Here is a 14221-nt window from a genome sequence, read left to right on the forward strand (position 1 = left end):
CGGAGCGAGATGGAGCACCCGCAACGAGGCGACAGGAGGAGCAGCAGTTAAAACCCCTCTGGGTTAGAATAATGAGCCCACACTGCGGGGGGGGCTCTTACGTGGGCAGTGGTGGAGACGATATAGGGAGGCAAGCTCATGAGAGGTGCAGGACTATGGGTGCAGGGGTTTCAGTGTGGGCCCCTTGGATAGCTCAGGGGCGTGTGCCCATCCCCCCTTTCCTTGAGCTAACCAAGACATTTTCTTTAGTGCCCCGGGCTAAGTGGCTACGGGGGCATAGCCAGGAGGAGGAGCCACACCCAGGGATATTGCAGTCGGAGGCCCCCAACTGCAGGGTAATCTGCCCAGACTGACTAAAGAGGAGACGGGGTGTGGGCCTCCCAGGCCTGGTACGGGGCGTGTGCCCGCCCTGCAACAACAGACACAGACCCAGCACGAGAAGGCTCAGAGAAGCTGACGAGGAAGTCAGAAGAAACCTCCTGGTTTGGGGTGGTGGCTCTGTGGGGCTTACAGTGGAGTGACGCAACCAAGTTTGAAGGACACTGACCAGCTCACCATATGGGCCATGCTCCCTAAAAACACAAAAGGCAGTAATATAAGAGAGCAGAGCTGCGCCTCAGGGCCTGGATCTGGGAGCTCCCAGCTCTCACCCAGACGGCCCCTCCCGCCCTGGGGGGTGCCGTACCACCCAATAGCGGAAGGATCACCCTACGTCCACGACATTACGAGCAAAGCGAGAGGCTGTGGTACATCAACCCAAGGGCTAAACTGGCAACCTTTGAATACGCCCCACAGGTTTCTGAGGGAGGAACGCTTGGTCGAGGTAACGGGTCCATAATGGAAGAGGAAGCTGGCGCCACCAGAAAGGATGTAGCGGCTCTTTTGGAGGAGATTAGAAGTATGAGAGCGGACATTGGAGGAGGAGTAGATCAGACTGGAGGAGGTGGAACATAACCAGTCCTCCCTGGATACGATGGACACCCAAATTTATGTGCGTCTGACGGAGGTAGAGAGGAAGGAGGAGGAAATCCTCATGAAGATGGATGATCTAGAGAATAGAGAGGTGGAACAACCCGAAGTGCTATATATGCCATCACCAAACTCATCTTCGACAATGATTCCATCGGCGGATCCAAGATCGAGAGGATTCATGGTGCCGGGGGGCAGCGGGAGACCCCAGATCTGTTCTTGTCTGCTTTCACAACTACGGCGATAAACTAAGATTTCGTGGGAAGAGCATGAAAAAAGGGCCCAGTGATGTACGGGTCGGCAAGGGTAACGGTCTTTCAGGACTTGTCTTTCCTCACCCTCTCTAAAAGAAGGCTTTGCTCGCCCCTCACCAAGTGGCTGAATAGAAAAAGGAATCTGATACAGGTGGGGGATTCCCGTTTTCCATCTCGTTTGAAATGGATGGACACAAATACAGACTCACTACAGAGCAGGGCATCCATAGGGTCACTAGCGAACTAATGGGAGACGCTAAGACCCCGCACACCTCAAGGGAGCAGAAACCGGACGGCGGACAGTTTCAGATAAAGGGGTCAAGGAGAAGATGTATTTTGGGCTCCCGGAAGTTCAGAAAGCTGAACAGTATAGTTCCCCTATTCCCCACCCCCTGAGTGGGGGCAGGAGGGCTTGAGATGGTAGGTGGTTCGGTCACCGCCCAGTGATGCCACCAGGGAGTGGCCAGACGTGCAGAGTGGGCGGAAGGGGTCTTGTGGTGGGGGGATGGAGGGGCTACCTGGTACGGGCCCTCCCTGCATTTGACCTTCGTTTTGGCAGGGTTCACGTTGGTATGCAGTGGTCTCACAGGTGGAACGAGCTGAACCCCCGGATAGGGATAACCTGATGACACTAGTGGAAAATAGGCCCTGGGAGGGAAGCCTACGAAGAGGCACTCTGAATGTGAAAGGGTTGAACTCACCCACCAAAAGATCCATGGTGGCAAGGGAATTTCAGAGGGCGGAACTAGATATCCTGTTCCTCCAGGAAACGAGGTACTCCAAGGGCGATGAGAAAAGGGTCCCATGTGGGTTGGTCGGACAGGAGTTTTGGGGCTACAGCCCCCTGAGAAAGGTGGGAGTGGGTATCCTCATAAAGAAGAGACTTAGAATTGTGTTCACCAAGGTTTGGTCTGATGTGGATGTGAGGGCCCTGTTGGTCTTGGGAAACATTAGAAATGCAAGGTTCACGCTTGCCACAGTTTACGCCCCTAATCAGGGACAGTTAAGATTCCTGAAAGCTACAATGGCGAAAATATTGGTGGAAAGCTCGTGGCATCTGATCACCGAGGTGACTTTAACACGTAGGCGGATCCGGACTTGGACAGGCAAAGGCTTTGGTACGGGGAACAGGAACTTCCGGGCGCTGCAAGTTCCAGGACTCACTAGGGGACTGTGGGTTAAGGGACATATGGTACCACTTCCACCCACAGACATGTGGTTATACGTTCTACTCGCCACCACACTGGACCTACATGAGGATAGATTACCTCCATATTTCTATAGACCTATGGGAAGAGGCACAGGGCGTGCAGATCGTTCCGATATATCTTGATCTGATCATGACATATCATGACATGGTGACTGTGGGATACATTTACCCACTCAGCTGTACTCCCTTCCACAACCAAGCTGCACTTCAGCAGAAGCAGCAAAATGGCTGCGCTGGCTCCTGTGAGCACCACTGCCTCACGGCAAAACTGTGTGTTGCAACTACAAAAAGATGACTGCACCATCTTGCCAAGCACATATTAGGCAGGGTGGAACAAGAAAGTCTGAGAAAGCCTGCCAGGGTGTTCTTAAATGTACAAATGAAGGGGAGTGAAAAAGCAGCACTGCTTAGCGGCAAGTCATAGTTTCCCATTTGAAAAAGGGAAATATTTACATTTAAAAATGATGCCCCTCTGATGTTCTTTTCCTCTGATTCATCATCACACTACTTTTATTAATGAGACCCTGCCATGCCCAGCCACATTCACATTGTGCTCCAGCAGACAAGAACAGTATCCCTGAATGACAGGCTGTAGTTCAGCTCTGAAGAGATAAAAAGAAGCTTTACTTGAGCTACACTGGAAACGCTTTCCTTTTGGAGCTACAAAATATCAAAGATCAATGTGTCAAAAAGGCCCTGGCTCTCTGGGCCTATGTCAGTTTCAGTGATCTGTACTTAAACAAATTGCTGCATACCAGAAACTAACTCTGGCTACAAATCAATGTCGGAATTCAGAGGGAAAAGAAAAACCAAATTTTCAAGGAAAATGTTAGCAGTCATCACATTTTTAAATGTACTTTTGCCAATAAAGAAAAATACTTGTTTAAAGGTGTACGTTGGATAAGGCCATGCCCTTATCTAGCAATGTGAAGGGGTTTTGGGCTGTGAAACATATCTGGGAGATCTTATTCAACAGGCTGTTTGTTTGTTTGTTTGTTTGCTGTACTCTAACTTATAACAAAAATAAATAAAATAAGGAATTAAATTGCATTGGCTACATGGGGGAAATCAGCCCCAAACAGTTTTCTGCTTGGGGGGTTGCCAGCAACAGAAGGCCCCTCACAGTAGATGATAGAACACACAAGTGCTAATAGCTACCTTGGCAGACATTCGTCGTGGCTGAAGCCTCTTAAAATGGAACTTCTGGGACACCAACCTGTGAAGTGGAAGCAGCCATATACCTTCAATCAAACTGGGAAACCCCCTCCCACACTGGGCTGAACTGACAGTTGGTGGAAGCTGAAGAGAAAAAAATGGTTCCAGTGAAGGACAAAGGATGCCCATTTGTTTCAAAAGGCTATTTTATTAAGAAACCTTTAAAGGCGGTTATTTTTGCAATAGAAATTCGCAGGAATGTAAAAAAACTGTTTTAATGTAATTTTGTGGGTTTTAATTTAAGACGTAGACTTCTCTGCCACCTTGGGAACAGAAATGGCAAAGAATTGGGTATTTCACAGAAAGTGTACTTGATGCAAATGTGAAAATCAATATTGATATGCCTAATGATAATCCATACACATGTATAAAGTTTTAGAATTTTAGGCCGAATATTTCACACTAAAAATGATTAGAAGAGCGAAACAATGTCTCACAAACTGGAGAGTTGGACTGGCATGTGCTGCAGAAAATATGCGCCCTATTTATGTAATTTGTTAAAATGCCCCAACTGTACAAAACTACCATTTATGGCAACACTGGATTTTAGCTAAAGTAACTGTGGGAGGTTCTGGACATTGTAAAACTTGTATCATAAATCTGACATCAGGCTCTTGAAACCCAACTAGCTGAGAGGAAGGTGGTAACTATCACCCCTGACCAATACAGTTGTTTAGAGGCGTGCTTAGCTAAGCCTGCCCTACCATATAATTCTATGTTGCTACCCTGCTCTATAAAAAGGGTGACTGACAGAACTCTAGAGACAGACTCAGATTCCAGACCCTACTGCAAGACCAAAGCATAACTGACCATCCCAGCAAGGCCAAAGCATTGCTAACCATTCCATCAAGGCCTAAATCCAGAAATTACACTACAAATCCCAAAAACCAAAGGGAAAAGCTGTGGTATTCTTTTGGGAAGCATCCTGAAACCAGCCTGGCTTTTGCCCACTAACTGCATGCCCGGTGCAACCCTGTATCCAGCTGTCCTGATTATCCGGTGGCCCAGGCCCAGATGTTGTTCTGCTAGGAGAGTCCGCTGCTACCTGGTGACCCGAGCCCTGGAGTCCAGAACCCGGTTAACTGTTCCTAATCCCAAATTTAAGAGCAGACTGTGTATTACCCATCCCATAACACAGTCTCCCCCATCTTGACTTCTGTCTTTGTGCCACTCTCTAAGCAACCTTATCCATACCCTGATAACTTGTTGTCATGATGCCTGCCCCCGGAAGACCAGACCAGGCCCAGCAGCCCCGGAAACAGGCATCATGCCACTTGGAGCATGCCCAAAAGCCCCAGTTAGGGGCTGTTTGGGTGCAGTCCTGGCGCCTATGGCGCCAGGCTCATAAAGATAAAGTTGATAACTTACCTGAAGCAGACCATGCTGCATACTCACCTGAGACAGACCATGCTGCATGAAGACTCAAGCCAAATGAGGCTTAGGAGGGACTATTTTACTGAAGGGACTATTTTGTTACTTGGGTGGGGCTGTGAAAGACTACTTACCTGGAACTTCTTCCAAGGCTATTTAAACCACGCCCGGACAGCCACACGTGCTTCGCGTTATTCTGCTTGCTGCAGCGTAACGCTCACCGTGTTTTCAGCAGCTCCAGTCTTCAGCCACGCCCGCTTCAGTCCTGGGACTCCTGAAACAAGAAGAAAAAGAAGGATAAAGGTTAGAACAGGAGTTTTAACTTTAATCCTTACCTGAATCCTGATCCATCTCGCCACAGCTGAAAGACAGAAGTCTTTGAAGCATCGCTTCGCATTCCTACGGCGCTGCGCTGAACTCGCCTGCTTGGCGGTACTTCAGCATTCCATCACGCTCTCTCCATCTCGCGGCCGCCCTCCGACACCTAAGGAGACAAAGACAGCAAGGTGAGCAAGGGGACTCTCTAAGGCTATACAAGCTACCCCCAAGGACTTACCTGATTTACCACGGGGGGTCTCACCTCATCTCGGGTCGGCGTAGTCAACTCTGCTTCATCGACATACCCCGGCCCCTAAGGGGAAAATCACAATAGACTTACCTGAATCTTACCAATTGCCATTTGGAAATCTTCGAGTGGATTAATCGGCAACCTGCAAGGAATCGGACAGAGTGAAGATCAGACATTTGAACTCTTATGAACAATTGGCCTTTAGAGTCAATACTGGAACTCACCAATTCCTCTACGCCAGTGAAGTAACTGGTTATCAACGCACCCCGGCGGTCGACGCAGGATGGAGAGCTCATCCTTCCAAACCATCAGGTGAGACTAAGGAGGGGACATCAAGAGTGATCTGTGGGAAGACAACGGGAGTGGGGAAGGTGGGTTGACACTCAATTCCACGGGTGGTTAATTCCCCTTCTCCTTTGCAGAAGAATATTCCTGCGAGCCAGACGAACAAGGCTGAGCGGGCCAGTCCAGTCAGTTATCTCGGCGCTACACGTCACGCTTGTGGAAACAACAGCGGCCCAGTTCCGTTCGACGCCCCCGTGGGAACCAGGTGAGCGTAACACTTGTATAGACTGTTCTAATTTTCTGTGCATCCTGTTCTTGTTTGCTGGTGTTAGCTCAATTCTTTCATTTTATCTTGTAACCCATAAGTAATATTTGGAGTAATCGAAATTAATTCCCACATGAATCAGAACCCGGCGGGAAAAGTTTGACGTCTCGAATCAATCTTTGAACATACCGTGGCTTTCTTTAACAATATAGTCTTGATAAATTAGTTTAAGTAAACTTTGCCTTTCAATTTTAAAACAGATTTTCTCTTTTAACTGCTCTATTTTCCTAAAAACAAACCTCATTCTACCTTCCAAATCTCTCTCAATTCACCAGCTATAGCCCTCCTTTCACTTCTGTATTGTCCCTGTGCAGTGCATCGATCACCCAGCTCAAAAACCGCATTCCGATTCAATGTTTTTCACCCGTTTTTTGAAAAAAACGTTTTGCCATTTGAAACTGAAAACTAGAAAAAATTCAACTTTTCCATGTGTGAATTCGGCTGCACTGGGTTTTCAATTTCAATCTGTTTTGTGAACTTTATGCTTTTGCGAGACCTTACCTTATGCTTGATAGTGATCTAACCTCCCTAATACTGTGATAAAACATATGTATATCCTTATTTAAATACACATATTACTAATTGTACGTCAAAATCCGAGTGTCATTTTTGGCCTTTGCAAAAGAGTTTTGCCTCTTATTTTGTGATGGAAGGTCAGACTTTGATTCTGTTTGCTGCCTCTTATCCCTGGCTACCTGCTGCTTCTTTCCATCCACTCAATTCCTTGAGGGAACATTGCAGGGGGAAACCTTAACTTGGGTGCTATCTATCCTAATTCAACAAGTGCTCCTATTCAATTGTACTTTGGATATGTTTTACTAGAAGGGTAACTAAGTGCATTTCTTCCATTTCCATTGTCATTATCACCCCATTGGTGATTGCTGTCCAATATTAAAATTTGTGTGATTTTTGTGAATTTTAAAAATAAATATTGTCTTTTCACCAACCGGCCTCCTTCATGGTCCATTGTGACCCGGGGTATTTGTAAAAGAGGGTGTGAGACGGGTCGGGTACTGGCTCAATTTGAATTTGTTGATATTAAAGAAATAGCATTCCTATTGACCACCACATCCCAGGCTAAGACCAAGTCCTTAACATAACAGTGGATATAAAATGGTTGGGACTCGCCTCCAAAGGGTCAAAATGGAGGTGTAATGAATGCCTCTGGAGCGACTCTGTGTTTCACTCGGAGATGAGTAAGGAAATATTGGAATATTTCAAAACGAACAACACGGGATGTAGATAAGAGAACCGTCTGGGAGGCACAGAAGGCGACCTAGTGAGGGATTCTAATTCTTCATGGGGCGAGAAAAAAGAGGGAAAGGGTATTAGTGGAGAGGAGGTTGAGGGAATACATAAGACAACTTGACCTGAAAGCACATGACCCCTCAGGGAGTCGGGAGAAATGGAAGCGAGGGGAAGAGGGAGGAACTGCGGCTCTTGAAGGAGGGGAATGTTTTCTGTATTCTGCAATTTTTTAAACAGTAGTTTTACAAGAAAGGGGACAAAGCAGATTCCCTACTGGTGCTCGCACAAATAGCTTGGCACAAATAGGGGTCAGCGCGCAAATAGGTGGGTGGCAAAAATTGAAGGAGCTGATGGGGCAATAGAACCCACGGGGGGAAGGGATTGCAGAGGCCTTTGCAGCCTTTTATGAGAAGTTGTATGGCTCGGAAGCGAACCCCGAGTCGCACAACATAGATACCTATCTGGAGACCATTAATCTGCCCAAACACTCTCAGGAAGAAACTAACCTACTGCAAGCCCCTATAACGGAAGAGGAAATAAGAAAGGCGGTGGCAAGGTTACCCTTGAGGAAGGCCCCGGGAGAAGACATTTCTCTGCGGGACTCTATAAAACATATCGCCGGATTTCCCTTTTTAATATGGATGCAAAGCTTTATACCAGGGTGATAGCCACGAGATAGGAAGGGTACATGCCACGATTGATCCACTCGGACCAAGTGGGGTTTATTAAGGGGCATCGGGGCAGACACAATGAGGAAAACATTACACTTGTTAAACACATCCCAAGAGATAGAGGGGGACCTTTACTTCTCTCATTTGATGCTCAGAAGGCATTTGATAGGGTGGGGTGGTGTTTTCTGAGGGCAGTCCTGGTGAAATTTGGAATGGGGGGTAAGGGTTATCTGAGGGATAATGGCAGTGTACGCATCTTCAATGGCCTCGGTCATGATAAACAGGGGGTACTCACAGTGGTTCGCACTTGGTTGGGGAATTAGACAGGGTTTCCTCTCTCCCTGACACTGTATGTCATGCCAATAGAACCCCTCGCCCAGAGGATCAGAAATGACCCGGGGGTGATGGGAATTTCATTGGGGTTGTGGACTATAAGGTCGCCTTATACGCAGAGGACATGTTACATATAATGGAACCCCTGGTCTCCTTACTGGCAGCACTCCAACTGATTGAGCACTATGGTTCTGTTTTAGGGCTAAAAATGAACAGATCCAAATCGGTTCTTTTCCCACTAGATAGGAGAAGAAATGGGGATATTGGGAGGTTTACACCACTCGGATTGGAGGTCAACTTAAACACACTGAAAGACTTGGACATTAATCTCACAAGGGATCTCGGGACGCTTTTTGAAACCAAATACACCCCTTTGATGACCAAAATACAGACGGACCTGGCAAAAGCGAACTATTTCATGGTTGGGTTGTCTTAATGCTATTAAAATGGTGGTCGTTCCAAGGGTTATGTACTTATTGCAAATGCTTCCCATCAGGATTCTGGATGTTTTTTTCTTTGAGATAAAGGGATTCCTCCAAAAGTTCCTCTGGCAGGGGAAAAAGGCGAGAATTCCCAGGGGGACCCTGATTTTACCCAGGGAGAAAGGGTGAGTGGGTATCCCGGATATGAAACTTTAGTATAGGGCAGCCCAACTCAGAATCCTAATTACCCTCCTCAGGTCCCAATCAGACCAACAATGGCTGGCCTTGGACAACTTCTGCCTGCACCCTGCTATAGTTGGGGAATGGTTGTGGGTGCCTAGGAACAAACTGCCACGTAGAATTTGTGAGCACCCTATTCTGGAGACCGTATGGGACATCTGGAGACAAGGGGCAGATATGAAGGGGATTACCACATGTCCTTTGCCCCTGGTACACCTTTGGGTACCGGGTAGTACGGGATGCAATACCAAATCCCGGGAAGATTTCAGAAATAGTTTGAGGCTGGACTTGAGAGGATAGGGCAGCTCTTCAGGGAAGGTACTTTCATCGATATAACGGACATAGAGGAGGCCTTGGGCATAGGCAAGCTTTAAGTATCCTTATTCCTACAGCTAAAAGGGGCCCTCACAGCGACGAGTGTCAGGGAAAAGACAATAAGAGATCTCACCCCCTTTGAAACACTGCTGCACAGGGGTATTGAAATGAAAGGACTAATATCTGCAATGTAGGGGGCCTTGGTTGGGGCGGGAGGTGGGTCCACTGAGAACCTGAAAGGTTGGTGGGCAAGAGACTTTGCGGTGTAGATAAACGAAGCCCTCTGGAGTAGATTTTGCACATGAGTGCATCACTCTCCTGCTAGTACAGACAGAATTCCGTTAAGCTCCTCCATAGGTGGCATTTTGATCCGGTCAGACTGTCGAATATGTTCTAAACTGTAAGTCCCACATGCTGGAGGGGCTGTGAAGAGATCCGATTACTGGCACATGTGGTGGGGATGCCCTAGGGTACAGTTTTGGGATGAGGTCCTTGGGTGGATTAAAGACCTAGACGTTATAGCGAGAAATAAATCCCCCCCCTGTTGGTCTTGTTTGGGTTAGAGGACGAGGAGGAGGAGGGAAGAATATTTTGGTCTCCCCAAAATGGCAGCAGCCTTACTGTTGGCCGCTAGGGCCTGCATTGCCACAAAATGGAAAAGTGAACCACCACCCAGCAAAAGGGAAGGGACCAATATTGCTAAAAACATTTATACTATGAAAGAATTACAGTAGGGCTTCATGTAAGGGCCGAACCACTTGAAATGGATTGGTATCCCTTTATTTTATGTTACGATCCCAGACCCGCAGGCAGGACGGATCGATGTGGTTGTCCCAGTGGCGAGGACTGAAGAAAGATGGGATGACTAGGGATGACCTAAGGGGGTGAAGTACGCAGACTTAAGGGTGCCTTTACAGTAGGGGGGAGTGGTGCCCAAGGGGGCCTTGATGCAGATGTGTTCACCTGTCAGGGGTTCCAAAGCGTGTTTAATGATGGGGAAAGCAGTACCAGGGGTGAAGGTGGTGGGGGAAGAATACCGGGGAGTTGTTTGGGGTACTTGAATGGGGCTGGAGGCACTGCCCGTTAAGCAGTACACAGTTGAATTTGTAATTTATCCTTTGATAAAATAAAATGTGAAAAAAGAAATAGGAAAAATCAATACCCAACAGTGCACACCTAAATTCGTGTACATAAGGAAAGGAAATTGTGCAAAAACTTGGGTGCAGGGGAGGTATCACAGCCCTGACAGTCGTTGATCAACATAATTTTACTTCTCCGTTAGTGATTTTCTGGAGTGAACCAGCAAACAGTGATGTTTATCAAGTATCTAGTGTTGGAGATTTCTGGGACTCATGGGTATGCTGATATCATAGCGACTAAGGTTAGTAGGGCGAGGCAAATAACTGGGGTTTGCAGGTAATTCATCAAGGAACACTAAGGTTTCACACTAATGTGGGTCATAACGCTTTACAAGCAGTGGTTGTGCCTGACAGTATTGTACGGGCTTGAGGCCCTAGCAATGAAAGATCTGAAATGGCTCAATGGGGTGGAAGCTAGATTTTGGATATCTGTACTATCCCTACCCAAATCAACTTCTGTTGAATGTATCTGTTTGGAACTGGGACTAGTATCTCTTAGAGCCCAGTTGTTAATTAGAAGAGGTTGTCTGAAGTTGAAATCTAGAATGTCCCCCGCTTGTCCTGTTGTGAGCATTTTGGGTCCGAGTTACAAGCCCAAACGGGGTGACGATAATAATTCCAACCACATCGTTTTATTCCACAAGCTCTGTGAGGAGGTAGGATGGCAACCCGATTACGACCACTGCGCCAATTTTGAATCCTTAAAAGGTGCTCTTAAGCGCAGAATACAGAAATATGATTGGGTTTGTAATTATAACCATCTTAACATTCTGAAAAGCCATACAAGTGTTGCGGCTGTGGTACATCGATATATGAGGCCTGAGTCTTACCTTGAAATTTGTCCTGACCCGCAAGTCCATGATTTCTATTTGCGGCTACGCATTAATCAATTGTCGGTGCTGTCTGTCTTTGGGGCATAGAAAAAGATCCCATGTGAGGCCACATACTGCAGGATCTGTAAAATTGTTACCAACTCCGAGACAGCAAAGCATGTGCTGATGGAATGCCCAAGACTTGGTTCACTGTATATGGTGGCTCTGGGACATATGGTACATTACTTGGATACCATCAAAAGTGACAGATTTTGGATGTTCTGTGTAAACACCACATCAATGTCAGCAGTGTTGGCCCTTTTTAGAGTCTGTCAGACTGTGAAGTTATTGCTGGTTTAGCTTACCCAAAGTAAGGAGCCATATCGGGATAATTTTGGCAAGCGAATTGCCAGAGTACATTTAAGAGTAGGGCCTGCAGGTGGGTTATTGGGCAACTGCTGAATAATGATTTCGCTTTTCCTTCCCTTTTTCTTTCTTTTAATGTGATGTGTTTTATTATTTTAAGTTGTACAGATTGCTGGAAATGTGTGATTTGCGTTTTAGTAATTGTAAATGTTGTAAAAGTTCTGTTAATTTTGAACTCTTATACAATAAATTAAATAATTAATGGAGATTGGGGAATGGTTTGTCTCTATAATCAGTATATGTTTAAGAATGGCGCCTGGGTTGCGCAAGATTAAGTTAACTTTGTGTCGGAATCCAGGAAGATCAGCTGACCATGCACGCCAGTGTGCGGGTAGTCAGTTGACCAATGCAGAATGATTTCTACACAGTCAGCGTTTGCGGCTCGAGAAAGGGAAAATGTATGCATGGGAGACACGCGTAGGACCCTTAAGGTGAGTCAGGGCAGGAGTATACCTTGGCGTGACATTTAATGGATGTATGTAGATGGGCCTTCGAACATAGGATGGTTGTATTTGTTACCGATCCTGTTAACAGACCAGACTTGGTGTTATAAGTGCTGATGCACTGGCTTGAGAACTAAGAGGTGGGGTGTTCTCCTTATTTTCTTTTCTTATTGAAGATGACGGACAGTATGTTATCAGCGGGAGAAGTAGAAATACTTATTAGTTGGGAAGACGTGTGCAAGGTATGTGGGGTGTGGCATCCTCGAAACCTAATACGTTATATCTGCAATAGATTTGAAATGGGAGACGGCTGTATTAGGAATAGGTGGTATTTACTGTTTCCCTCCCTGTTTTTGACTATGTAGATTGAATTAATCACAGCGTGAGATGAACGCAGCCTGTGTATGTTTTGGAATTCAGTTTGGTACCATAGAAGAAGGTGCCAGGTATGTGGAATGAAGTTTTGTGTTGTACACTGGTTTAGAATGTTTTTGGTTTGTTTCGAAAGTCTTTGACACAGCGTTTATTTTGGGAAAAGACTAGTTTGATGTTGCATCACTGGTATGGGTGGTGGAGGATTGTGTTTGGCACTTCGGTGTATTCAGAATTGGGGACTCGGATCACAATGTAGTGGACAATTTAGTCTGCAACTGGTGCTAGGGTGATCAATACGGCAAATCAACTTTGAAAACTGTACTTCTGCACAGGCGCGTTATAAATGACTTGTATCATAAGATAGGGTGACCAGATTTCCTAAACAAAAAACCGGGACGACCAACAACATAAAAGAGGGATTACCCCATCGCAGCCCACCAATTACCGCCCCTCCACCAAAACGCCCCAACAACCACTCCCAACCATATTTCCAGCTCTTCTCCTTTCTATGAACTGTATATGATGTCATTTATGCAGTTTTGTCTATGAATCTTGGCATGTTAATTCAAAACGAGCGTTAGCTCTAATTGATATTACATGGCTTGCTGTACAGCGATTTCCAAGCCCGTCTCTGTGGCACAGTCATTGTGTTGTGACTTGTACCTGAGAGGTTGGGGGTTTGAGCCAAGCCTCCAACTTCAAAATTCCTGAAGTGTTGTGAAAAATAATTACGATTTTAATCCCCATAGCCACCCAACCATGCAAACCCCAGACGGGGTTTCTAAAATGAAAAAACTCCCGGGACCCCGGGACGGAGGGTGATTTCCCCAGACTGTCCCGGGAAAACCTGGACGTCTGGTCACCCTACATAAGATGTATTATTGTTTGAAGAATTTTGTAATGTGGGGTGTGACATATCCTGTTCATGTTTATATTCACAGTAAAGCTCCTGAAGAAGGGGGGGACTGTCCCCGAAACACGTAGAGCAACTGGTTTGACCTATGAACAGTAAAGAACTTTTGCCAAAGATCTTCTGGGGAATATTTTGGTTTTAGACGGATAGCATAAACATATGTATAAATGTAATCTTTGAAGATTAGCAAGCCGATTGTTCAGCCTTCTGTTGTGCAGGGGACAGGAGTGTCTATAGATTGAACACCTTTTTTCATTTTTCTTTGAAATGGGCACAGTGTGCCTCCAAGAAATTCTTGGTAGATCGTTATTCTATCATTGTGTAATTGTAGCTCTTTTTCTCAGTTTCGCAGAAACATCCTAAAGGCAGCCCCTGTTGTCCTGATCTCGATCCCACCATTTGCCAACTACCTCGTCTTTCTGCTAATGTAAGTAGAGACTGTTCCTCAAGTTGATATTGTTAAAGAATGCCCCTGAAAGGTGTACGCTGCTCTTTTAGAAAAAACATGTTTTTCATGTTTATCACCCATGTCTCTAAGAGTAATTAAAGCACAAGACCAGAATTGTCAGGAAAAGTGCAATGTACTAAGCCCTTCTCACCTGTTCTCCCAACTAGTCAGTGATTTGAAACCTATTGATCAGGTTCTTTTTGTATACTCAGCAGACTTTTCTACTGCACACTGTATAA

The 14221-nt window shown here is 46.0% G+C and overlaps 1 protein-coding gene across 2 annotated transcripts in view; it reads left to right on the top strand.

The window, feature by feature from the left end:
- LETMD1 (LETM1 domain containing 1) overlaps positions 1-14221 on the top strand; it is an 826442-nt gene that overhangs the window by 392550 nt on the left and 419671 nt on the right. For both annotated transcript variants that reach the window (XM_069653372.1, XM_069653371.1), the window contains one exon: positions 13879-13961. In XM_069653372.1, coding sequence (XP_069509473.1) covers positions 13879-13961 — 83 coding nt within the window. The remainder of the gene's footprint in view (positions 1-13878; positions 13962-14221) is intronic.

Source organism: Ambystoma mexicanum, chromosome 3q (genome assembly GCF_040938575.1).
Source record: "Ambystoma mexicanum isolate Mex_15411 chromosome 3q, UKY_AmexF1_1, whole genome shotgun sequence".
NCBI classification, from domain to species: Eukaryota; Metazoa; Chordata; class Amphibia; order Caudata; family Ambystomatidae; genus Ambystoma; species Ambystoma mexicanum.